We start from the raw sequence: 26,906 nt of genomic DNA on the forward strand, positions 1-26,906 counted from the left end.
AATTTTTTTTTTGCCTAGACCTAATGTCAAAATTCTCACCCCAAATCCCTACAGTGTTCAGAGTAAAGACTAGAGAGAAGCAACAATGTCATGGGATAGTTTCCCATAGATCCGCTACAGCCATTGTTTGGCTTTCGGTGCATCGTGACCATACATTAAGGTTTCACAAGGGCAAATCTGTATGGGAGCAAACAGCCTCATGTTCCTCTCACTGAGCACATGGTAGATTTTAACCCCTGCCCTTGCTGTTAGCAGCCCAACACATAACACACAGAGTGCGAAGGCTTTCCTGTGCACTTCACTCACTGCCCTCCAGTCAACCCCCATTCAGAGGGCCCCTGCAGAACAGGGTCGAACCGTCCCTGCTGTTTTCTCAAACGCTATCTCTTTATGGAAGTAGAAAGTCGCATCTATCTCCTATGGGACAACTGGGAGATAAGAACTGCTCATGGCTAGTAGACCAGTGAGGGACCCACTGCATCGCCCTGGTCCCTGTAGTCCGAGGTATGGATCATTCTGTTATGAATACAGAAAACAGCAGACGGTTCTCTTTGATAAAGAACCCGTAGGGAAGATGAACTCTCAAACCAAATTGATGGAACACGTCCACGAAATAACTCAGCAGGGAAGTTCATGTGAGATTTTAAAATATAAGTATTAAAGCAAAAAATTAAAAACCCTTGGAGAAAAAAAGGGGGGGTGCCCCATACCTGAATGCTTCAATGACATATGCACTCGCTGGAAGAGTCCCAGGGGTACCTGGTTGCCAGGACAAGGTGACACTGTTCTTAGTAACATCAGTGACCTGTGGTTTGGACGGTGGCCCTGGCAAGTCCTTTAAATCATAATTTTTGCTGATAGTTGCTCCAGACTCTACAGAGGACAAGCAAAAAGATTACAAGAATGACTTAATTCCTGACAGTGTAAGCTAAAAATGCTGCTTAAGAAAAGAGAGAGGGACGAGGAAGAGTCCTCTAAAGGAGCCGAGGTAGACAGAGAGCAATTCATCTTCATTTTGCATCAGAAATGCACAAGTGAAAATTCACTCTTACATGCTAATAAATGTTGACTTAACTTTCACACATGATCACTAGAATTGCTTGCATGTTGGAGGAGAAAGAAAAAGAAAAAACAAGGTTACCAAGGACGCATTTATCGAATTGGCACAGTGTTGTATGTTAAATGATGCAGGAATTTAAAGCTGACCTAAGATTGAGTTTTTGTGTTCAATTAAATTTAGAGCTTGCTCTCTCCTTAACTTGGGCATTGATAAATCACCTCAGAGTTTCTGTTGTTCAGATCATCCACAAAAACCTCACCTGTCACATCCAGCACAGCGCTCCAGGAGGTCTCACCACTTGAACTTGTGGCCACACAGGTGTAGGTGCCAGTATCAGAAATCTACGGTGCACAGAAGAGGAAGGGTGCAATGGCTTTAATCGTGTTTGTGAAATGTTTATTTGATCTCAAACAGACAGCATATCATTCCCAGAAACATATCATTTGGTTTTCCAAACTGTACAATAAAATCCTTTAAAAGCATGGAATATTAAAATAGATTGATATATTGCTTTGCTATTTAACAGATTCAAAGTTTGTTTACATAGTGCAGCTATATTTTGACAAAAAAGGATCTATCTAGGATCTTCCTTACTCTCTAGCTGCCATGGCAGTAATATTCCTCTCTCGATGTCATGGCACGGTGTCACTCTGTCAGAACTAGATAATGGACAGTTGGGGACAGGATTTCCTCGGCATATCGTAATCATACAACATGAAACCATAATGCAAAGTTGTGCTTCCTTTTTTAAATGAACTACATTTCAAGAGATAAAAAGTAGCCCGGAGTAAATAAGCAAAGGTGGCTGGCCTTCACTGCCTTTGAAAGAAATGGAAAAAAAAGTGAAAAAAAAAAGAAAAACAAACTTTAGAAATAATTTTACATGTTTTTTACATATAATATAAAAGCCTTTTCTCTCATAAAAAAAACAGACAATAAAGTCAAAATGGAATCTTTCCATTTAAGGAGATCAGGATTCACTCAATTTAAATGATAGCAGTAGGGTAGTGAATGAATCCAGATTGTATCGTTAACTGCCAAACAAACCTTGTCTATGGAATCTCTACAAATGACAGCTAAAAGGGTTCACAGAGATAACTTAACCTATAATTATTTCTCGACATATGTAAAATTTGCCATTTCTTTGTTAAACTATTTGTTGTCAGGGAAGACTAGAAGTAGACGTTTAGAAAGAGTTGATAGTATAGGCAAGATTTCCCTTTTGAGAATAAAAATGCAGAGTCAGTAGAGGTATTTTGAAGAAAGCCCAAGATTAAGAAATGGTATAACTGCAAACCCTGCTGAGGTTGAGTTCTAAGAGCTTACAGGACAAAGGCTGTGCGTGCGCATTCTGTTGGCTTGGGAGCAAAGGCAAAGGGGAACAGGGAAGAAATGGCCAACTGATGGTCAACTGGAACACTACAAGCCACAAGATGTAGTAAGAAAATTCTATGAAGGATATGGGTAATTCTTAATGAAATGTGGGAGTCCGTGACATATGGGTTCCAAATATAAAAATATGAATGACTCCCACGGCTACAATTGATTCTCAGGTAAGTCATTAGTGCACGGATGTGACTGCGGCTGCACCATTTTAATTGATTTTAAAAGCCGTTATGTATTTTAGCTTAACTTTCAAATTGCTCTGGCATGTCATTCTTTACCATATTATCTCCGTGCAATCATCTTCTGTTGTACAGAGCAAGGATGGGGTAGCCACCGGAGAAAGAAGCATTCTTTCAAATGGGGCTGTGCACCCATTACCGTCATTAGAAATCTTTGCATTTAAGAAGCATCACTCACAAACTAAATATAATGAGCTGAGGTTGGATTTTAATGGGATATTCATTTGAATATGGTCTGCAAGAGGGAAAGAATTTGCATTTTATTATAGCTGTTGAACAAAAAGAACGTAGCACTTGCTATTACGTGCAAATGCAACGAGAAGAGTGTAGGTAATGCTTCTTAACGGCATCTCCTTGTCATTGCGTGGCGATACAAGTCTGACATTAGCCGTGGTCGGTATATTTTAATGAGGGTTGAAAAATTCTACTTCTCAAAAGATCCAGATTCAGTTACCAATTAGCTGGACGAGAAGGACACAATGTTCATCTTTTTTCTTAGCTTGTGTTAAAAACCAAAAAGAAAAAAAATACAATAAAAACAGCGAACACAAAGGAATATGACCTATAGAAATTCTCTCTTGACTTCCCAAGTGAAATACTGTAAAGCACATTTTTATCTCCCTTTCCATTCAGCCATCTTGCACCGAAAAAAAAAAAATCCCTAAGAAGAAGAAGAAGAACATTTTCATTTGGAGTTTATCAAAAGTGTTATCAAAAGCTTAAATACCATTACTGAAACTCCTTTTTGGAACTCTAACATCGTCGCTACATTATTTTTATCCCTTAAACTTTAAATGTCTTCAGTGGTCATGGGGAGGTCTTCCATCTTTTCCATGCTTATCCTTTCATCTTTAAACAAGGGCTTTAAAAAAGAGACACATGTCCTCACATGCTCCATCACTTACTTTTCTCCCTGTGGAGTTGGTTACAGATAAACCCCCGGAGTTGCCTCTCAGAGGGACCACTCAGAAACATGTCAGAGGGCTCAGAGTTTGCTGAGCAACTCCAGCACCCACCTCTAATTGCTTCTTTCAAACACCACTGGGCCGAATGACGACTGGAGCATGGCCTTTCATTCGGTAGCACAATGAAAATGCATTAACCTCCCGGGCCCATGTCTGCCACTAGCCCAGAGAGAGAGGTTTAAAGTGTTTATACAAGGAGACTTGGCATTAATTTTTTAATAACTTCCATTTTGTTCAAGGAAGGTTAACAATTAATTTACGATCAATGGTATTACAGGCTAAAAAATCTGTACTAATTTATTTTCTTTTATTTGGACTTGACAGCGTTGGTTTCATATTAGAGAAATAATTAATGCCTATGTCTCAAAATGAAATGTGTCTGTGTGCATGCATGTGTCTGTACATGTATGCAATTGTGTAGGTCGCAAAAAGAGAGAGCCATCCAGTGGACAGATATATCCATATGACACGGTGATAAAATAACCAGATAAACATGCAGACTAGTTTTACCCTCAGGGAAGACGATTGCAAATTGTCATCATTTGGAACTATGCATACGCTCTAGCAGTTTATTTTATTTTCTCATGTTATGAATGGGAACATTGCACTCCTTGGGTTATTTTGCTGTGGTTTTATTTTTTTAATTCATCTTAGTTCTGACTTTCTACCTTCATCTGACATTCTACTAAGTGTGCTCTCATTTGATATTTTCCATCTATTTTTCTTCAGTCCGTGTCACATCAGTCATTTAGTTCTGGGCTTCATCATGACTGTCCCTATGTCATCCAGCGTTACCAAGGCAGCAGTTCTCAACCTGGAGTCGTGACTCCTTTGGGGGGCCGAAAGACTCTTTCACAGGAATCACCTGATTCATAACAGTAGCAAAATGACAGTTCTGGAGTAGCAATGAAAAACATTTTCCAGTTAGGGGTCACCACAACGTGAGGAACTGTATGAACGGGTCATGGCATTAGGAAGGTTGAGAACCACTGGCCTAGAGCTTACTGCAAGGTGAGCTCGCTCGCTGTATTTAGTCAAATGGACTGTATACACTGCAGGGACAGCTGACCCTTGCACACCTTCCTAGTATTCTCATCGTGTGCTGTCCTTCACTTTGACCATGGGCAAGACCTACTATTTGCACTGACCTGTAACATTCACCCACAGAGGGAGAGCATGCCATCTTAATTTTACCTTGCAAAGAGAGACTGTCTTCCTTACAGAGTTCAAGGAAACAAGGGGTGATATGGGGAATGTTCACATGGCAGAAACTAAAGGCTATCTCTGGCCACCAGTCACAGGACATTCATTAGAAAAGCAGTTGTCCCAGATGAGACAAGAACACTGACTGACACGCATTCATAGTCTGTGGAGACTTTGAAGCAGAAGACCCAGTTATGTCAACTCCAGAAATTAGAACCTCAGGAAATCTGAGAAAAATATGAATACTTTTTGTATTTCTAAGTATTTTCTAAAATTTTATATATTAACAGGAGAGTAAATAAAATAATGTTGCTATTAAATTATAGAAACATTTGTTAAACAAAAGTATCAAACCGCATGGGTATTATTTCTTAACATATCTTGAATCTAGGTCTATAGATTTTATAAAAATGTTTCTATCTCTCTAAATCCTCCCCCTGAAGATTTCTGGGCTCTTTTATTGACACCACATCAAAATAGAAGTTTGGACATCTTTAAGGGATTCAAATACTACTCCTTTTACATTTTACTTGGGGAACTAAAGGATTTTGAAGTGGCAAGATCAGGGAAGTGGGATCGAGGGAGTAAAAATCCCAACAATATGTTTGTAGGACCATCCTACTACCTTTAGGAATTAACAGGTTCATTGGCATGACACAACTTTCTTGGTCTTTCCCCCCTAATGCCCTTTTCAATTGTCTTAGAACTTCTTCATTTCAACTCCCTGTGGTTATCCTGTGTCCTCTAGGCAGATTTCATTTGAGGATCCTTATAAACAATCACCGTAACCTCCTGAACTACTCCCTCAGCCTGGACTTGAACTTGTCCAACAGGTCCCTCAGTAGCCACTCTTGTGATTGGGTAGGCACCTTAGCAAGACAAGCACCCGTGTATTACTAAGAACCTGTCTGCAGCCAGGTTGCAAACACATGCTTAAACACATTTAGTTTTGGAATAAACCTGTACAGTATGATCTGTAACCCTAGTAGGGATATTAATTGTTTAGAGCTTATCCTTGCATAGTAATACCTCACTCAAAACTAGATGATTTCTTTTGATCGGCTCATGAAACCAATCCAACGCTTGCAATATTACCATGAATGGTCATTCTTCATCACAGACTCCTATACTAAAGGGCCAGGATGACTTGCTTTTGCCTACCTGTTTAAATTTAAAACCCACAGAAATTTAAACTAAAATTTAAAGTTTTCTGTCAACTAACCAAATATGGTACCTGGGTAATCAGTCTCATTTATTTCTTTAATTTTTCCATACAACTCTTTGGCCATGTCAATTTATTCTTATTTACCTGCATGACTCTTGTTTTTCCAAACACCTTTGTTCATGACAGAAGCAGGTATCAATTTCAAATAACTTCAAATAGTATATTATGATTAATTATATTAAATGAGTAAAATCTAGTTTCATTGATTGTACACACTTGGATTGGAATGAAGAAGCAAAAGGGTGTCTTGGCCAGCAGGAAATTTGAGCAACGTAATGACCCTCAATTTCCCTTTGATTTTAATTCATTGTTTTTCAAATAAGAAATAGGATGGCCTACCATAAAATTGAAGGCAATTACACTGGGATATAAGATTTTACATTCACCAGACAGTTTTTCCCTGGGGAAGTAGTGAGATTGAAATGAAAACCCAACTAAAAGTCAAATGCAACTTACCCGTAAATTCTTAATCTGCAGTGTTCCTTGCTCTTGTATGGTTGCTCTTGGGTCTCGAAGCAGAAAAGTAAATCCTTCCTTTAACCAGCTAATTACAGGAAGAGGATCGCCGGTAGCCTTACATTTCAGTACTGCTGTGCCATCGACTGCTAGGGTTTGGTTCGCTGGACCTTGTAGAATGATGGGTGGAGGTCTATCTGTCAAAACTAAAGGATGGAGATACTTTCAGGGTACATTAATACCTATGAAGTGCAAGCCTATTGGGATCTTGATATAAAAGTAACACTGGGATCTTGATATAAAAGTAATACTGGTTTTGAAAGTCATGTTTAAAAGTAGTTATAACATATTACTTTTTACGTCTGCTTCATTTTGAATCCTTAAATAGCATGTGTTGATGTCATTGCACTGTAGTGGTGAGCATATTGAATATTCTGTATTGTGTACTGATAAAAGAATGTAGAAATCATTGTTATAAGAAGTGTAACAAGGGCCCCCCGGAAAATCCACACCAACAAGACTTGGTCTCACTACCTTGGAGCATGTCATCAGGAGAAACCCGTTACTGTGAGGGAGAACCATGCTGTTAAGCACAAATCTTCCCAGTCTTGAGTCATTTTCACACTTGTGATATTTTAGCTCCACGTGGCAGACACCCTGTTAACCCATTTCTTCAAGGTTGCCCTCTTTCTCACGGAGCTCAGCTTCACTCAGAACAACACTCTTCCCCAGAGAACAGCCTTCCTGCCCCCAATAGCATCTTGCCATCTTCACTTCCAGGAACATTTCTGTTGTTATTCTTCTAACAGATTTGCCCATTTTGCCGGCAGTCCTTGTTCACGTCAATGGCAAGGTCGATAGTAAAAACGAGGGTAAATGAAAAGCAAGGCCACCCTGAGGGAGATCAATTGCCACCATGGGGGCAGCCAGGAACGCCCACATACCAACCATCATGCTGCTGGTCCTGGACCAGATCATATTGCGTTCTGCTGTGCAGAAGATCTTCAGTGACAGCACAGTGACAGCTAACAACAGTAAGCACCAAGTGTGTACGATACTAAATCCATATATTCTGCTTATAATTCTGTTTGCATTAAGTATAATGAAGGTCTGAGCCAAACGCACTGTCTTCATGCTGATTCCAACTCATAGTGACCCTATATAGCCTCATCTTTCTCCTTTGAAGTGACCAAAGTGCAGTGCTTACACAACAGCACTGCTAATGCCCTTATAATTAAGATATACAGGTATATATATATATATATATATATATATATATATATATATATAACAGGTATATATATATAATATATATAATATATATTATATATATATATTACAGCTTATAAAACCCTTTAGGGGCATTTTTACTTTACACATGGGATCATTATGAGTCAAACTGATTTGATGGTACTAAACAATATAATTAAGATAGTGGCAGGATAGATTATCATATTTTAGAATGGTTATATTCAAAGGAAAATTCAGATAGCTGAGAGCAATCATGCGTAAAATGTCTATTTTATCCCTCATATACCTTCTTAAGATATCTTATGAAGCAATATAAGGGAAGAGTCAAATTTCATATTTGCTTTTATTGTAAATATATGTTCCACAAATTATTTCGACTTTCAAATTCCATTTGTATGGTACCTTTAAATTGATTAAAATGGGTCAGTTACGCTTACAATATCAGATTTAGGTAACATCTTTCTGAAAAATCATAACATTTTGTCTTTAAATAGCATTTGGCTGATTCAAATTTAACTCATTCTTGCAATTAAGGAAAAATAGCAGTCTTGTGACACCATTTTTGTGAGATTATATATATAACAACAGACAATGCAAAATTATAGTACATATAAATGTACCCATTCCTATAGTCATTTGGAGTAAACGTTCCATAATTTCCTAAATGCTTAGATCGGTATTTTTGTTATTGTTTACTACATCTTGTTTTATAGTCGTTGCTTCAGGTTTACAGTAGTTGCTTCAGCTTCAGGACTTTCAGAATTATTTAACAATGATTTAGGAACCCCTTAGATACTTTTCCAATGTAAACTGTTTAAATTTTACTTGCTAATAATTCTTTGCTCTGTCGAAGCAATTGGTCTGATATGGTCTTGCTATTTTAGGGGCTTTCTCCAAAAGTTTACATCCCAAATTATTTCAACAACATTCAAAACATATTTTAGCATGTAGAAGGTAGAGCTACAAAGATTTTCCAGACCTGTTCAAACAACTCCCAAGATTGGTGTAAGCGATTTAAAAGCTTCAGATCATAGTGTCTGCTGACAAGTTAGTCAAGTGACAGAGGTCCTTCCTGAAGGCGACCTTGGCAAGCCTCACTTTGTGAGCAGTGTTTGGGTTCTTCCAAGGTAACAAGCGAGCCGCTAGGATGCACCTCTCAGGCTCTGTTCATCTGCAGCAGATGAGCATAAAAGAAAACCCAAGGAAAATACTAATAGTTGGACTAATAGCCCACAAGAACTAATCGGAGCCCAGAAGAACTAGACGGTGCCTGGGTACCACCTCCAGCCAGTTCTCATCAGGAAAGTAACACGATTCTGAATTGAAGGGAAGAAAAAAGTAGAACAAAATGCTAATAGAAAGGTCACACCAACTGGACTGACAGACTAGAGAAACCCCCAAGACTTTACCCAAATATGCCCTTGGCGCTTAACCCGGAAGCTGCTCCTAAAGGTGCCCTATCAATAGATTAGCTGTGTAATATATATATACATAGATAGATAGATAGATAGATATAGATATAGATATAGATATATAGATACATAGATACATAGATAAATAGATATATTTAAATGACACATGACAAATATGCTCCTTAAACAATCATGTGTATGCAACCAAATATTCAACATTTTTAGTTAAAGGTAAAGGCGAAACTGCAAGAAGGAAAAGTGTATTCTTGTAAACAAAGCAGACTTACTGAAAATTACGAGAACACCAACACGTTAAGATTGTAACAAAAGTCAAAAATAAGCTTCATAAGAATGGTTAATAAGGAACCTAATTTGCTTTGTAAATATTCACTTAAAACACAAATAAATATATTTTGAAATTATCATAACTCTAAATGAAAACTTTACTTTGTCTCTTCCAGGATTTAATGCACATTATATTACAACTGTGCTGGTTCAAACTGCCAAACTTTAGACTTGTGGTTGAGAATAAACTGTTTTTTAACTCATTCTTTTCTTTTAAAATCCTCATTTTAGAAGTATGTAAAATTTTAGAGACTGTAGAAGAATATCACTGTAAAACCATGGCACATATGGCAATCATTAAGTAAATAGAATTTACCCCACAATTTCCTAAAATGGCTGCAAACAGTATGTGTAAAAAATGAATGAAAACACAATAGAATATTCTCATAACTTTTGAAGCCCTATTTGTTTTCAATTGCTGTTTTAAAAATGAGTCTAAAATTACCATAGTAGACCTGTTTCTTATATATTAAAGAATGTTACTTTTTTTAAAAATCAAACACCGATGTGGAACTATAGGAATTTTTTATAACATTCTTCTTTATTTTCTTATCCATAAAATCATTACTAATTAGGCTCTCTCTCTTCTCTCACCTTCTCCTCCTTTTTTCCCTTCTTTCTTTTTTTTCTTGCTTCACACACAGCAGCTCATTGCATTTTAAATGAACTTGATCGATAAAGTAATTGAAAATCTCCTGGCCAGAAGGAATGTTCAGTTTCAAGGGTTTCATGGGTGAAAGAGGACCACAGGTTTCCATGACACTCGGGTCAAAGGTTAAATGAACATTTAGGGTTTCCAGTGACCTGTGAATAACTCCGTGATATTTACTAACCATGTATTATAAATCCTCAATAAACTATTCATACAGGATCATGGTATGATATTTATGGCCCATGTAAGAAATGAATACATTTCTACTCTCTATTCCTTCTAAGTTCTATTGGTTCACCTCATGGAGCATTCATAATAATGCCTAATCACCTGAAAGAAAAACATGAGGGTAGAAGACATAAAAACAGCGCCAATGAATTCATGAGCAACTCGTTTATCAGAATGCTTTCAAATTCAAGTTTATTGCAACTTCTTAGCTCAATCTGCAACTAATAAAAATTCTCACTCAGCACAGCACCGTTGCCCACCATAAGCAATTGCATCTCACAGGAATCCTTGAGTCAAAAATATTTTGAGGGGAAAAGTCTGAGTGCGAAAGTATAGCAATAGAAACAGTGCTACAGGAAGAATAATTAATCGTCTGCTTTATTCTCAGCATGACGTGTTTTCATTCTGCACTAGAAGTTCAATTGACTCTAGATTGGCATAGATCATGCCAAATGTTCCAAATGAAAGTGATACCTCAGGAATTATTAAATCACTAACCAATCTGAAAAATCGGAAGCTATGCATAGAATTGTAAGTTATTAGGCAATATGGAAAATTGATGTTTAGAAATAGGCACACGCACAGATGAATACATATCCATCATGTATAGTTCTGTACTATATGCGTGCATATACATATTGAGATCTTCAAGTTAGATATCTTTGCTGTCAAAATCAATAACTTCTATAACCTCCACTTAATGGTGGTTACCAAAGGAGCTTGACTCAGTGATTGCTTACTTAAGTAAAAATCAATGTAGGAATGAATATCCAAGTCAGTTGCACTAAAATGTCTAGAGCCACCTTGGCCATCAGATTTCCACACGGTGACCGGTCTTCTAATTTCAAAATCAGAAATGAAGTTAGATGCAGTACTATTTCTGAGATGGAACAATTGAATTCCATTTAAAAGCATCAGTCATTATCAACTGCCTTTCAATTTTTCAGTTGTGTTGTCAAAAATATGACTTGCCTCTTCTATAGCCTTTTTTCTTTCTTTAATTCTACCTTTCATAATATACTATAAGTGACTAGATTGCAATAGAGATCGCTACCATTATATTTGGAATATTTTGTACACTATTGCAGAATAGAAATTGTTATTTGGGTAGACTATTTATATCCCAAGTATACGTACCTTGGTATTTTTCATGAAGCATAGAACACACAAGGACTTAAAATGATTAGCAATGTCTTTGCTTTTAAAGAAAAGCCAAGGTACAAAAGATCAAAGAACTTTCCCATCAAATGGAAGAAATTCTCATCATGATTACCCTTGAACCTGACTTCTATCAGCTCCGTTGCAGTGAATCTCTGCAGCAGCAGCAGCAGGTGCAGCCATTAACAACTCAATGTCCTCCAAGCCAATGTCTGTCTGCTCTATTTATCCCCATTCCCAATATGGCATTGAATCCGGCAACGCCGTGGACATGTATTAAAAAATATTGCCTTTCTATTCATTTTAAATGACCTTTTAATCTACATGTAAATTTGAATTGTATAAAAGCACATTGAATTGCCAGCAGGACGGAAGGATGGGGATTAGAGAGGTCACCCACCAAAGCTACAATACCTTAGAAGGCATCATTAGAAGAAAAACAAAATAATATCAACCCCCCACATATAATAGCACATGAAATTATTTTTTATTTAAGACATCAAAAGACAGGGATTAAGTTAATGCTAAGAGAATCACAAAATACTTAGCTGTCAATGATGACAACCTAGCTCATTGTGGGGAGGGGAGAAATTAAGATTATGCAGAACCCTACTCTTTCAAATTTTATTATAAATTGGGTTCCTCCATTAAGAATTATAGTATATTTGTGAAAATGATAAATTTAATTTTAGCATTCATCAGTACTTTGTTAGGCATTTAATTAAACTTAGTGAATGTATAATTAAAATGTCAAAGGAATTTCATAATATAATTAGCTACCCATAAACATAGCTCTGCTTTTACTGATAATATTAAAGGTTATATCTCCTCCTCCTTTAATAAAATAAATCATTAATATCAACTAGAAGCAATTATGTCATCATAAGTCTAAATAAGACCATGCTCATATAGTACACATCTTAATATACTGCCAATATAAACCACACGTTTTACATAATGCATTGAGATATTTTTCAGGTAAAGTGGGATGTATTTTCTTCTTTGAGAAAAAAATTATGTAATATCAAGAGGAATTGTAAAACAGTCAAGATGGTATTTTATCTAGCATCACTCTTTGAGAACCAGTGCTCACCTAAATGAGTTAGGAAATCAGAAGAAAAGCAGTAACATGGTTGATGTGCATGCTGAAATGAAATAATTATTTCCATAAGATGCAATCATCATCGTAATGATATCATACCATCAGTAACCTCCAACTGAGCCTTGGCCAGAATGCTTCCCGCTACCGTGAGGGCCTGGCAGATGTAGTAGCCCGCGTCAGAACGCTGGATATTGGAGATAGTGAGATCTCCAGTAGGCGACACAGAGCATCTACTGTTGGCCTGCTGGGGCTGGTTTGGGAAAAGCAAGTTCTGTGAAAGCAAGCACAATATTCTTAGTATTTTTTTCTCACTCAGCAATGAAATAACAACAGCTATTATAATCATGGGACCTATGCTTGAAAAATTACTTTTTTATTTTAACATTTTATTAGGGGCTCATACAACTCTTATCACAGTCCATACATATACATACATCAATTGTATAAAGCACATCCATACATTCCCTGCCCCAATAATTCTCAAAGCATTTGCTCTCCACTTAAGCCCTTTGCATCAGGTCCTCTTTTTTCCCCTCCCTCCCCGCTCCCCACCCCCTCATGAGCCCTTGGTAATTTATAATTATTATTTTGTCATATCTTGCCCTATCCGGTGTCTCCCTTCACCCCCTTTTCTGTTGTCTGTCCCCCAGGGAGGACTTTTGAAAGGGGGAACTAAAATTAGTAAGTGGTATACAGTGAGATCTACTTGGAAATGTTTTCCAAATCATGGAAAAATATCTTCTCTAAGAACTAAGCATATTCTAGTAGATGAAGCAGTCATCAATAATTTCAAATAGATGCATTTTTAATTTAGTCTAGGCCCTTTGCTTGCTAGTTTACATCTTTGAGACTTAGTTTCCTCATCTGTAAAATGGGCAGAAATAACGCTTATCTGCCTGAAGTCATAATACAGGAAGATCAGGACTGTGATATGAACTGTCTCTGTACTTGATAAGCTGCAAAGACCCCCAAAAATCAAATAGCATTTCTTCTGATCATTTGAAATACTGATGGGATCAAGTTAATTTCTTCTAAAGGTGTGCAAAAGTGTGGGACTAAAACCGACCCAGGCAGCTGAATCTTCCTTTGCTGTAAGCTTTCAGTAGGGCCACCAGAGGGTTTTACTTAACCGAAGGCTCTATGAACTTGTCTAAGTTATTGAAAGTAATATGCAATGTGGTATGTTTCCGAAAAAAAAAATACGTGACAAGCTTAAAAATTATATAGCATAACTTAAAAATAAAATCACCCAATATATAATAATAAATACATATGCCTTAACTGAAAACCTTTAAAATTTCTCAAATGGAATCCGTCATGGTAACCTGGATGACCCATGTTGCTTTACTGTTGTTCAATTAAGGAAAACATTTGGGTATAATAAATCATATTGAGCTATGTTTCAAAGGTGGATTATAAATAAGGAGATATCAATTTTTATGTTGTATTTACTTACAAAAGAGAACATTATAACCCTCTGGGATCTGTTTCTCAATATAGTAATTAATTTTCCAGGTTTGTAATTAAACAGTTTCAATACGCTACAATCAGGAGGTAATAGCATTCAATTAAAGGCACAAGACACATTTTCACCTTAAAATGTTTTTACCCTTGAAGTAATACCAATGGAAGAGGATAAAATAGGGTATTAACACTTTTCAATTACGCTAAATGACTTTAATCCTGCAAATGATGTCCTACTTTAATTAGAAGTGCTTCTCTTTATTGCAACGTGATGGACGTCCACTTTATTAGATTCAAGTGTGGCACTATGAGGCCACTTTGCATAAACATGACCATGTTATTAAGTCCCTGCTAAAAGGTGATGTTTGCTAGCATGTCAGGAGTATCATTTCCAAAAACTATTGCCCTCTTATAAAATTTGTGTTACTGTATGAGGCTTGACATTTCCACGCAGGTGAAGCGTCATTTGAGTACAAGTTAATTCTCCCGTGACAACCAGACGTATTACTGAAATAAACTATCGAAAAGAGCAGAGTCTACATTTTAAAGCCACTTGAAAATGATACGATAACTCAAAGTGTGCACTTTCCTAAAATTATCCATTAGAATACTAATTTACATAGCACTAATACATCAGATGGGTCTAATTCACTCTGGGATCTCTTTCTCTATAATGTAATATCAGTCCACCTTCTAAATGATTCGTTGACATGGAAAATGGCATATGATTGAGGTTAACCCATCATCTTTATTCCTTGCTTGTGCGACCTAGGCAAAAGAAAAAGGATTACAAGGGAAAACCAGGGACTCTACAGAGCTCCTCTTGCCTCGAAGCGCCTGGGTACCCTATTAGTGCTAATTGGCATTTTCAACACATATCGAGGCATATGGACCATTAAGTCCAGGCTCTTAACTCTTTGTACTGATGGGTAGTCATAGATCACTGTAAAAATTGGATACGAGAGACAGTAAGACCAATGTATTTTTTCTAATATCACAATTCATGATGGAATAATTCACAATATGATCAAACATCTGTGTGATGGGAAAATTCACAATTTGATCAAGCACTTCTACGTTGTTCTCATTCTTTCTCTGTGATGAGAGGGAGAAAAACGAAGGGAAGGGGGGCAAACCATACCTAAGATTACACTCAGATAAAATGATCAGACTGCAAATTTGTGTAACCCTTCTAATTAATTGTTTTGGAATCATATTTCACTTCGCCAAATAACAGGAAAAATAAAACGGGGTTTAAATGCTAATTGACCGTTAAAATCAAAGCCAAACTCACTACCAGTGACGAGTCACTGCTGACTCACAGTGATGCCCTGTGTGTTCCCGAGACTGTTATTGCTTACAGGAGTAGACAGCCCAGTGTGTCTCTGCGGGTGGTTTCAAACAGCGAACCATGTGGCTCGCTGGCCAACATGCAGTCAGTACACTGCCAGGGCTCCTCTGGGTTCAAAGTCACTAAAAGACAATGTAGCTTTTTTTTACATGATATTTGTACGTACTATTTTGTACAAGAAGGTCTTCAAAAGTTTGTGGGAAATGAAATTAATGGAATTTTCCCACAAACTCTTTGACGCCCCTAAGATATCTAGTTATTTTAGGAGATATAATTGACATACAAAGAGGCCTGATAATGCAGTCAGTGGTTATGGCATCTGCTGCTAACCCAAAGGTTGACAGTTCGAATCCTCAAGTGGCTGGAATAGAAATAGATTTTTAAAAGAAAGTGATCTGTAACCACAAAGACTGCAACTTCAGAAACCCACAGGGTGATTCTGCTCAGCCCTGAAGGGTCACTCTAGGTGAGGAATAACTCAGAAGGCGTGTACTCTGCTTGATTTATACAGCTGTACCAACATAGGAACACGGCAGGCTTTCTTGGCACTTTATCGCGCAAGCAAACGTAGTAAAATATCATCGATAATAATTAAATGTCTTGTATCCGTATCTTTATAATGCTCTTGTTTTACCACAGAAGCCCTAGTGCAACTGTGGATACGGAATGGTGGTGATGTAATCAGAAAGGTCAGCAGTTCAAGACAACCAGCCCCTCTGTGCGGGAGACAGATTGAAGGCTTTCTACTCCTGTAAACAGTTACAGTCGTGAAAGTCATAGGCCAGTTCACCCCGTCCTCTAGAGTCACGATGAGTCGGCCTTGACATGAAGGCAGTGAATATGATATCATGGTTTCTTTGGCCACACTGTGTAAATAAAGTACTTCTAATTATTTGATCCATCGTAAGGGTGTAGTTTTCCTAACTCGTGTAATGTAAAACATTTCCTAAAATCACAGAATAAGAAAACAACTTCTTTTGAAGTTAAATGCAACTATAAACATTGTAATGTGCAAAAAAAATGTGTGGAGATGGCTTTTGCATTTACTCCTTTTTGGTGAGTGAATTAGTAAGAGTGTGTGTCTGTGTTGGTGCGTGTATATGTGTACTTAACTAGGTCACACTGGTTTAAACTCAGTTTAGAATTTAGAATGCTTCCATCCCAAAGTTCAAGTTTAAAGATCAACAACAGAAAGTGTCTGTGAGTAGAGATGTAAAACAATCTGATGTGAACTAAGATAAAGCAGAGACTCTAACTGAACCTTCTTTCCCATCACCACCTGCATCTCCTACAAAACAAAAGATGCGTGGATGCACAAAAGGAGAGTAGAGGAAGGGGTCAACCTCATTTGTGCAGAGACTGAGATGCTACACCTGCTAGTTCAGGGCATTCCAGCAAGGGGACGATCCCAATTCCATTAGAGACAATGATGCAGAGGAGCAAACAGATGGCTCTCTAGGCAAACACATGATTTTATTTTTAACAAACAAGTTCTTAATATAGTCTAAAATAGACATATCTCTGGCGAACTTTTTAGATTTCTTGGTCCTTTTAACAGTGGAGTCCATTGTTCCCTCAGGAACTTTCCAGAATAGGGACTAACAGCAATGGATGCTGAGAAGAAAATAGCTGGGGGTCTTCCTAAGGATATCGTGCATCTTTGGGGGGTTGCTAAGGAGTCTAAAATAAGAATCTCTGTCACCCCTAGGAATGAACGCATACATTCTTAGTCAAAGCAGAATGTGTCATTTGGTTTAGGCTGGAAATTCCACCCAATATTAGATGCGCAACAGTGACCCCACCACAGACTTAAGTCTTGAATAAAAGAAGTCCTGTGTCCAGTTAATTTTAGTGAAGACACAGGCCCTGGAAAAGGCAAATCAGGCCACAGCAAAGGCAACACGGAAGTTTCCTTTGGAAGGCTCATCACTGTCAACATGTTTCTGCCGCATAGCAACCCTACAGGACCGACAATAACTGTCTCATAGATTTCCTAGACTGCGGTCTTTACGGGGAGCTCCTGAACGCATTCACACCACGCATCCCTGGGATAGCAGTCAAGCACTTAAACAGGGGGAAACCAGACTCCCTCCCTGCCACCGCGGTGGTCCAATACTATTCCTAGAAAAACTATAGGACTGGGTAGAAATGTGTTTGTGGATTTCCAAGACTAACTCTTCATGGCAGTACAAAGCCTCATTTTTCCCCCTAGAAGTGGCTGGTGGTTTCAAACTGTTGACCTCCAGGTTAGCAGCCCAACACATAACGATTATACCACCAGGATCCCTTGGGTCACCACAGCTCTTTCCTTCTTGCATTTACTGTGTTATGTCCTGTCTAGCCCCACCATGAAGTAATTTATTAAAAATCATGCAAACACTATTCTATTTGTAAATAGAATCATGCTTCAGTCAATAATTATATCAATGATAAAAACTATTTATAATGACGTAACTATGACAGGATATGAAAATAAGTTCTCCAGGCTAAATAATGATGGAAATATTTTCAATGCTTTCCAGACTCTATTCAAAGCAATTTATTTAGATGAAAATTTTAAAAATCATCCCTATTCAGCTAAATGCAAGAAAGAAAAATTATTTTCCTGCTCAATTTTTTAAATATCCAGAGGTTCTGATTAGATCTTTAAAGACCATTTAGGAAGACTGGGTTCTTTCTTATTACATAAGAATCACACTTTCAGAAAGAGTGTACAAAAGGGAGCATTGTAGCAGAACAGTTTACTCCTATGTATTAAAAAACGCATTGGGTCTCTTTTCCTTAGAAATGGAGCAAAGTCAACGTTGATGACCGCTGGGTCAATTTTGAGGCTCATCGGAGACCGGAGGAGGTCAGATTATAGAAAAGCCATCAAGCCTCACACTTACCTGGCTGCCTTCTTTCTGCCAAAAAACAGCTGGCTGTGGGTTTCCTTTGGTTTCACAGGGGAATGTCACGGTTCGACCTTGAGCAACAATCTGATCTCTTGGTCTAACCACGAACTGCGGGGGTGCTGCAATTTAGAAGGAGAGAAAGCGTGTAACTATCAACCATCGACAAAGAAAATGACATCCAAGAGGAACCTGGTACAAGGTGCCTGGGTCGGTGCCAAACCGGGGCTTGCCCGTTTTACTTTTTCACATTTCTCATCACACAAACACTCCCGCCGATAGGAGAAAAGAAGTGTACTTATTCATAGACACATTTTAAATGTATATTGTGACCCTGTGGCCCAGAGACTTTTATAAGAATAGCTGTTTAATAATATTTTGATATGTTTCATGAAAATAGATTGTTTCCCTATTTGGCCTTGCCTTTTAGATAAAGAAAGTTATTACTCCCTTAAACAACCTCTGAAATGATCCTGTTGACCAATACTGATGATTTTCCAATAATTGACACTCTGTGGGTATAGTGAGTTAAGTCTTCTGCTGTCCACTGAAAGATGGGTGGTTCTAAGCCAACCACTGTTCCGTGGGAGAACAGAGAGGCAATTTGTTTCATAGTCTCAAAACCCCTGGGAGCAGTTCTACTCTGTCCTGAAGGGGCGCTGTGCCTCACCATGGACTTCTAACAATGGGTTGGTTTTTTGGTACTACATACTGGGTATGTCTAGTAGAACTAGGATCAATATGATTGATAGTGTTTATTTGCGAAGTGCTTACCTTGAGAAATCAAATTGCTAAAAAATATAAGGACACGTTCATACATTGTTGACCTGATCCGTTTTACAATGATTCAGAGAAATACACATTCATCAGGTAATTACTATGCCCTCCTAGATGGAACTAAAAATACAGATATATTTTAAAAAGCAACTATGTTTCAGTCATGACACAGCTTATATAGAAAAACACAATTAGATTCTTACTCGTGGTTGTCACCAGTGTGTCCAGGGAGTTATGCTGCCTAGGGCTGTCTGAGCTGTGAGCTTTCCAAGACCATGAGCAGGCTTTTATTCTGCGGCCCCTCTCACGGGGTTTGAACCACCAGCCTATTGCTTCTTAGTGCAGGGATTCCTAAGGAGTTTATAGTCTCACAGAAAATGCAAATTGTGGCAAAGCCAAATGGAGTCCACAAATGTGGAGGAGTGTGGTAAGTGCAGGGCAGAGGGGTTCTCAGAGGACGGAGGAGGAGGCCGTCGTCACAGGACAGATATTGAGCATGAAAAATCCTCTGTGCTTTGGTGGCTACGAGAAGTTTGTACATGAACGTGTGCTTTGCAGGGTGGGTGCTGTCATGAATCAAGTTGTATGTGTCACCTTGATGAGGCCGTGGTTGTCATTAGTAATTATGAAATGATGCCGTCATCTCATGTGTGATCTGATGTGATAAGTCCATCCGTTGTAAAAGGATTGACGTGGGATGCAATACTCCAGTGAGCCAATGTGCTTCTCTGGACATGACCTACATCCCCTTTCATCTTATAAGAAAGAAAAAGAAGGGAGGAACACCGAGTACTTAAACTCAGAAAAAGAGAGCCAAGGCAATGTCATTTGGACCCAGTGTCCCTGCTCCAAGCATATGCTGGAGTCAAAGCAATGTCATTTGGACCCTGTGTGCCTGCACAAGGCATAGGCTGGAACCAGGAGACTCAGAGAGAAAAAGGCTTCCCCTCAGCTTAGACTCCCAGCTTTCTAAACTGTGAGAGGATAAACTTCTGCTTCTCAAAGGCATCCCCTTGTTGCAGTTCTGTTACACAGCACCGGACATCGGGGCCAGGCAGTATTCAGATAAACCGGGGAAATAACTCATGGCTAGCAAGGGGTGCTGTGAGACAGGAGAGTGTTTTGTTTAGTTCTGTATTGGGTCCCTGAGTCAGAGCAGAGATAATGGGGACCAACAACAGCAATACAAAGGCACTTAAGGGGGAACGAACGTAACATGCAGTCATAGTGAAGCAGGACTGGATGGTCCGGCTTATATAAATGTTACTATGGATAGATTTGGACTCGGTGTAGGAAAACCATGAAAAATCAGGTGAGGACTTTATCTGAATTCTTTTTCCAAACAATACCTGCAAATAGACACAAAGTCGAATTATTGTAAATTTCTTCATTAAAGGTGGCATGGATTGGAGGTACGTCAATACGTTGGACAGTCTGCTTAGAAGCCAAGCTTATGTAAATGAAGAAAGTGAGACCTGATCGACGTAACTGCAAATACAAAGGCAAGAGATGGACAAAGACCCCCGAACGTTCAAATGGGGCCCAACTGGCAAAGAGAAGGAAATGGCCAGGAGACAGGAGCTATCACAGAATACATTCTTTCTCAAATAAGAACTCATTTCTTGTGTTTATACCATGACATTTATAATCATGTGTTTTCACTTTAACTAGTTGCTTATGTTAAAGAACTAAGGGCATTGAAGGGCTTTGAAAACAAGTCTAAGTTTCAGAGCCTGGTGCACCTGGCAGCACCCCTAAATTTTGCGTTTCACACTACGCTAGCAATAAACAGCGTCGAGTAAAGGTCGTCACCTGAGGTTTTTTTTCAGTCAGTCGAGGATAGAGATAAGTGCAGGTCTAAGGATGGCCTCCTACGCATACAACCACTTACTCAGGTTTACAAGGATATATTGAAGAGATAAAGGATTTGTTTTCTTCTAAAAAATTCACTGAGATGTTCAGTGACTGTGTTTGCATTGATGTTCTATTTATATTGCCTCCTAATTCAACACAGAAACTTCAAGGGCACAAGGCAACATCTACAAAGAGAAATGTTCCTCTATAACTACAGAAAACAGACAACTGATCCTAACAGCATGAGAAGCCCAGATTTATGAATCTGTTCAGACTGTAGCGTATGTTGCCTTACATTTTTAGAAGATGACTTGCTTCTTGCAATCTTCTTGTTATTTCTACACTAGTCCACTGAATCAGCAGATACTTCGATTTTTCTCTAATAGGAGTGATAGTTTAAATTAAGTTTGTGTTTGGGAAAGATCAACCTGAAAGGGATGATGATGTCTGAGAAAAGAACACCCCCAGACTTGGAAAACATATGAAGTTGGTACACAATATGTATGTGAAATTTCTGCTTGGGTGAACAATTCATCAGGATTCTTAAACAACAACAACAAAGGGATTCTGCAATATCACAGTATAATATTTACCACTGAGGAGGTTGTTAAAAAAAAAACAGAATCAAGGCAATCAGAATTTCTAGAGTTTTACCCAATACTGAATTTTTTAAAAACTCCAATAGCCCAAAGCTATCAGCATCCTGCTAATCTTCTATGGAATATCCACCTGGGCAAAGTTCATTGATTCTGTACCTTCACTGGGATTATGAATGCACCCTACTTTCAGTGTGCCATGTCACTAAATGTCAGCAGAGCTGAAGGCATGCTGATCTCCCTGAAACTAAAATAGTCTTATTTTTTTTAGATTAAAGTAATCAGGGTGACGCAAGATGCTAAGAGTATTCAAGTGTCTGTAAATGGGCATACTTTCTTTATTGTCGCCAATACAAATTGCATCCATAGTTTCTACTTCTGCAGATTCTCTTTCTCAGCCCAATATCTGAACTGTGATCTGTGAAGGGATACTAATTGAAGAAACTTATATTTTAGAGGGATTTTTTAAAAATCGAATCAATAACTCTTCTGAAAATGCTTCCCAGTTTCCATATTTTTGCCAGGTGGCAGCGAAAGGAGTCTAGGAAGAGAGAGCCTGCTGATGGCCCCAGGGGGAGGGAGCAGGCAGAGCAGGGCCGTTTTAGCAAGACAGCCCAGTAACACAGTGTGCTGCAGAGAAAATGCAGTTCTATCATATCTCGCATGGCATACACAAAAGCTTGATTAGGACCTCAAGACAACAGTTCAAAACACACACTGAAATCCAACATGAATTACAGAGGTTGAATTTTCAACTTGGGAAGAGTATATTGATTGTAGAAATGGCAACTCCCATCTCTTTCTAAGACAGAAAGACTATAAATGCATATTTATGTTCTCTCTAAACCCTGAAAACATTAGACAAATCTTTTGTAATTGTGATGTAATAACCTTCTTGCTTAATCTGTTTGGTGATTATACCTTAGTGCTTCAGTGATAGCAAGAAATGAGCTGAAGTAAACACAGTGGTAAAATTCAGTGCTCAATAGACGCTGACAAGTTAAAAACAGCAGTTCCATGAGAAGTTTGCTGTGCAGTTTCCAGAACCTCAGATCAGAGTACAGAAAAGGTCAATTAAGACAAGAGGTCTGGGACGGTTCTCTCAAAACTGTTTTGAGAATTTAAATACAATGCACAATAAATTAGATTTGATTCCTGCTAAATTTTGCTTTGATACTGCAGTCAGTCCAAGCTGGCTTCCATCAAAGTCAAGGGACAGCTCTGTGATGCTAATGCCCACTGGTGAGCCTGAGTGGGGGATATGGAAATAAGAAGAATGAACAAGAGGAGGATGCAGGGGCCAGCACAAGCCGGGCTCTGAGATGAGGGGATGGGGACCCTACAGGTTAATCACATCATGTTCAGAGTTGTTTTTACAGTGAAACATGACTTTCCATGGCAGGCATTCACATGGAGATAGTCATGCAGCAGTTACGTGCATTAATATGTCACCCAGGGTGGTTACGGGTACACTCAGCTGCTCTCTTTGGGAATAATTTCATGCCTGAGTGAATCAACTTTTAAAAAATTCTATAACAATAAACACTTCGGACTTCGTGTCTTAAAATGCAGTCAAAATTTTTCATTTTGATAATCCCTTGCTTCTAAATTTCTAACGTAGGCTTGAACATGTTTAGAAAGCATTCTCTGTCTTCATTTCCTTGCGTTAAAGGTCTGTGTGCCACGAAGTGGTTAGTGCAATAAAAACAATAATGAACACTGAGTGTTTTTTTGAGTGCCAGGGGCTATCTTAATTTTCAAAGTGTCCTATGTATTAACAACCACGGTTATTATGTAAATACCAATAAATTGAATTTTTAAAGGTGACAACTTTCTAAAGGTTAATGAGTTACATGTGAGGATCGGTTTTTCTAATGGTCCATCAGATGCCATTAGCTGGACCTTTTAGTACTGCATTACTACTTGAACTCTGAGAGTTACAGATCAAGATAGGATTAACTGAATACGGATCTCTAGCACCAATAAGAAAGACAAACATTGCAAGATAGGATTTCCAAAATGGCAGAATGTAATAAAATGTAGTGTCTTTCTTGAATAATGGCCTTTATTGTTAAAGTGGCATGGCACACATGATCTTGTTCCATCTAGACAACCTATACATATACCATAAATATCAATCTGTTATCTATAAGATTTTGATTAATACAGGTATAGATAACTGGTTGATTTAAACCTTTAACTGTGGTTTTAACCAGCCAGCACCAGAGCTCTGGCCTGAAGAATCATTCTGCTGTACACTTTCTTGAAGGCACTCTTTATTCATTGACTTTCCATTAGTTATCATTGCAATACTTGCTCATTTGCATTTGGCCTCCATCAGGTGGTCCAAATTTTACCATGCTGTCTCTCATCTGCCCCCAAAGAGCTCCAGTATTTCAATAGACCAGTCTGCTCTCCATCCCTTGCGTAAGGTTTTGCTTGTTCTGGTTGTTAACCCATCCTGATATGTATTATCCTGTAGTCCACCTTGTCTACAACGATTAACCTCAACACACCCTGGTCTTGCACTTTCCTTGTTCTCTTCACACTCCCTCGTATTTGTCCTTGCTTGAATGGCCTTGTTTCTCTCTCCTTCTCCCTGTCTCCCCCTCCTCAAGTATGAGTCTGCCTTCCTCAGTTTGATTGTAAACTCTTATTGGTACAGAATTAGACCTGTCTTAATGCATGATATCTTTATTTGTCCTAGAAAAGCTTCCAGAAAAAATCGTGTGGATTAAATGAATGTCTTTTACAGGGAATTTTAAAGGAATGCTTGACATGATTTTTTTGGCTCCATCTCATAAAAAGACTGCAGGAAGATGATACATTGCCACCAGTGACTATGGCTCAACATTGCAGTAAATTGGGTAAATGGAACATGAGGAAAATATTGTTTAAAAGGTATGTCCCTACTAATTCTGAAATTATAGAGAATAATCCTATTCCTAAATTAAAAAAAAGAAAAATGTGGACCAGAAAATGCAAGTGACTATCATATCAGAAATAATAAAGATAACAAACTAATTTGCATATAATCAATTCTACATGTTACAGTGCAAAATTGTTTCACAAGCATCCTCTCATCAACAAGAAACAGATGGTGAGAAGTCATTACATTAAGAAAGCAGTATAGACCGGGAGTAAGAAACAAATGTTTACCAAGTTCATAATCAGAACAGGTTGACTTCTAATTGATAAATAATTCTTTCTTCAACTTATTTAATTGTACTTCTTTTTAAAAAAATAATTAAAGCTTTACCTGAAATTACAAGATTTTCTGCTAATACTGGAAATTCAAAGAATATTTTATGGAGACTTCTTAACACAGAAGTTACCTCAGAAGAAGCAATGCATTTATAATGCAACTATAAATAGGGATATAGGGCTGCAAATGATCATTTTTTTAAAGTTAATGTAATCATATTTCATTCATTTGTCATTCGTTTCCGGGAATGTTGTCAAGTGGTTATCAAGGCGGTTCTGACTCGCAGTGACCATATGTTCTACAGAACAAAACTCAGCCAGACCCCCGGCGGTTTGAGTCGCTTGTAGGTGCTGTGTCAATCATCTCACTGTGGCTTTCCTCTTTACTAAGCCAAAGTCCTGCTCCAGGGACCGCTCTCCCCTGATTATATGTCCATACAATGAGGGCTCACTATCCACCGTTCTGACTGCACTTCTTCCAAGATAGATTTCTTTGTTCTTCTGTCAGTCCAGGAGATATGTCCAGAAGATACTTCCAGTCTTCTTCACGAGCACCAGTATATATTATCAGATTGCTAAGCTACCTATCTTTCCAAAAAACTGACTTGTCTAACTCAGTGTCATAAATCTAATGGCTAAACCATATATTTTTCTTTAAGATGTCTAGTTCATATTAAAATTCAAATACTATACACTTGTTTTCAAATTTTCATGAATACAATATGAAGTGATTCATTCTGACATCTTGAATCTAGGTCTAGCTATTTATTGCTGGTGGTATTTCTATATCTAACCCTCCCCCCAATAACTCTGTTCTCATTAATTGAGAACGCAAGTTAGATGTCATCTTTGAGGCACTCAAATTATGTTCTTTTTAAATAGTCTTTAGGTTTTGAGAGCCAAACAAAACCTTAAGGGATGAGATTAGGGCGGTGGATGCGTGAGGTTAGGTTTTCCAAGGAAACTTCTCATGCAACAGCTACTGATACCCCTGAAGAAGAACCAAGCGCTTTCTCAAAACAGGAAGAAAGAAAAATCAAGCATATAACTTTCCTTTCCTTTTCTACACACGGCAATCCTTAATTTCCTTAAAATGTCCTCATGAGCCCCCCATGATGTGTCCTCTGAGATGTCAAGATCACCCTTTGGGACCCCCCTTTACCACCCACAGCCCCAAACAAAACAAAACCAAACAAAAACCCAATAATGTCTTGAATACAACTGGCCCAGTAGATCTTCTCATAAGCCACATTGTGGATTGGACCTTTTCTCTCTGAAAACACCCACTAGATGAAGGCGAGCGTATGTGACTGAGAAGATGATTGGCAATGAGATGGTTGACACAGTAGCTGCAACAATGAGCACACCTGGGAAGTGCTTCCTTGTGCTGACCACAGGGTGCCGAGTGTCACAAAAGACTCCAGAGCACCCAACCTTATTCTGGAATACACGTCTTGTAAGTGTCTTGTGAGGGTGATTGTAAGTGTCTATGCTCCTGTGAACCTCCGCATTTGACCCCTGTAACAAATCCCTGCATCCCACCTAAATACATGTCCCAGATGTCAACCAATTCCCTACTTCATTTAAGGCTCCCTCCAATGACCTCCATCAATTCCTAACCAATCAATTATTTTACTGTAGTTTTCTTTTAAGCCCCCTCTAAATTCTCCTTTGCAGTTGTTTCTCTAGACTTGCTGGTTTACACTTTGTGTGAGCCCATAACTCCCATTTGAATGTATATTTTAATACCAAAGAAATCCCCAAGTTTCAATTTTACAGTTCAAATAATTTCTTCTGCAGACTTTTGGTACAGTTTGCAGCATCTGAAAGTGTTACTCTTCTTATTTGACACCTCAAAATATCGTGGATAGAAGCTCAGTGTCAATTTAAAAGCCTACTAGGAATTTTCATTTTCCTCAGAACGCAAGGTCACATTTGAGGGTAATTCCTTCTTTTCTCACCCTTCCATTTTGAATTGAAATTCCCTGAGGATCTCTTTGGCTCTTACTCCATTTCTTCTCATTTCCTGAACATTGGCTAGTTTTTGCTTTCCCCTAGTGGTGTGATGGTTGGTCGTTGGGCTGCTA

At 38.3% G+C, this 26,906-nt stretch overlaps 1 protein-coding gene across 1 annotated transcript in view; it reads right to left on the minus strand.

The window, feature by feature from the left end:
- ROBO2 (roundabout guidance receptor 2) overlaps nt 1-26,906 on the minus strand; it is a 210,576-nt gene that overhangs the window by 107,574 nt on the left and 76,096 nt on the right. The window contains exons 6-10 of the mRNA XM_075542944.1: nt 18,386-18,510; nt 12,782-12,953; nt 6,535-6,740; nt 1,320-1,401; nt 711-873 (exon numbers count right to left, since the gene is read on the minus strand). Of these exons, the coding sequence (XP_075399059.1) occupies nt 711-873; nt 1,320-1,401; nt 6,535-6,740; nt 12,782-12,953; nt 18,386-18,510 (748 nt within the window). The remainder of the gene's footprint in view (nt 1-710; nt 874-1,319; nt 1,402-6,534; nt 6,741-12,781; nt 12,954-18,385; nt 18,511-26,906) is intronic.

The sequence above is a fragment of the Tenrec ecaudatus genome, chromosome 2 (assembly GCF_050624435.1).
Source record: "Tenrec ecaudatus isolate mTenEca1 chromosome 2, mTenEca1.hap1, whole genome shotgun sequence".
In the NCBI taxonomy this organism is placed as follows: Eukaryota; Metazoa; Chordata; class Mammalia; order Afrosoricida; family Tenrecidae; genus Tenrec; species Tenrec ecaudatus.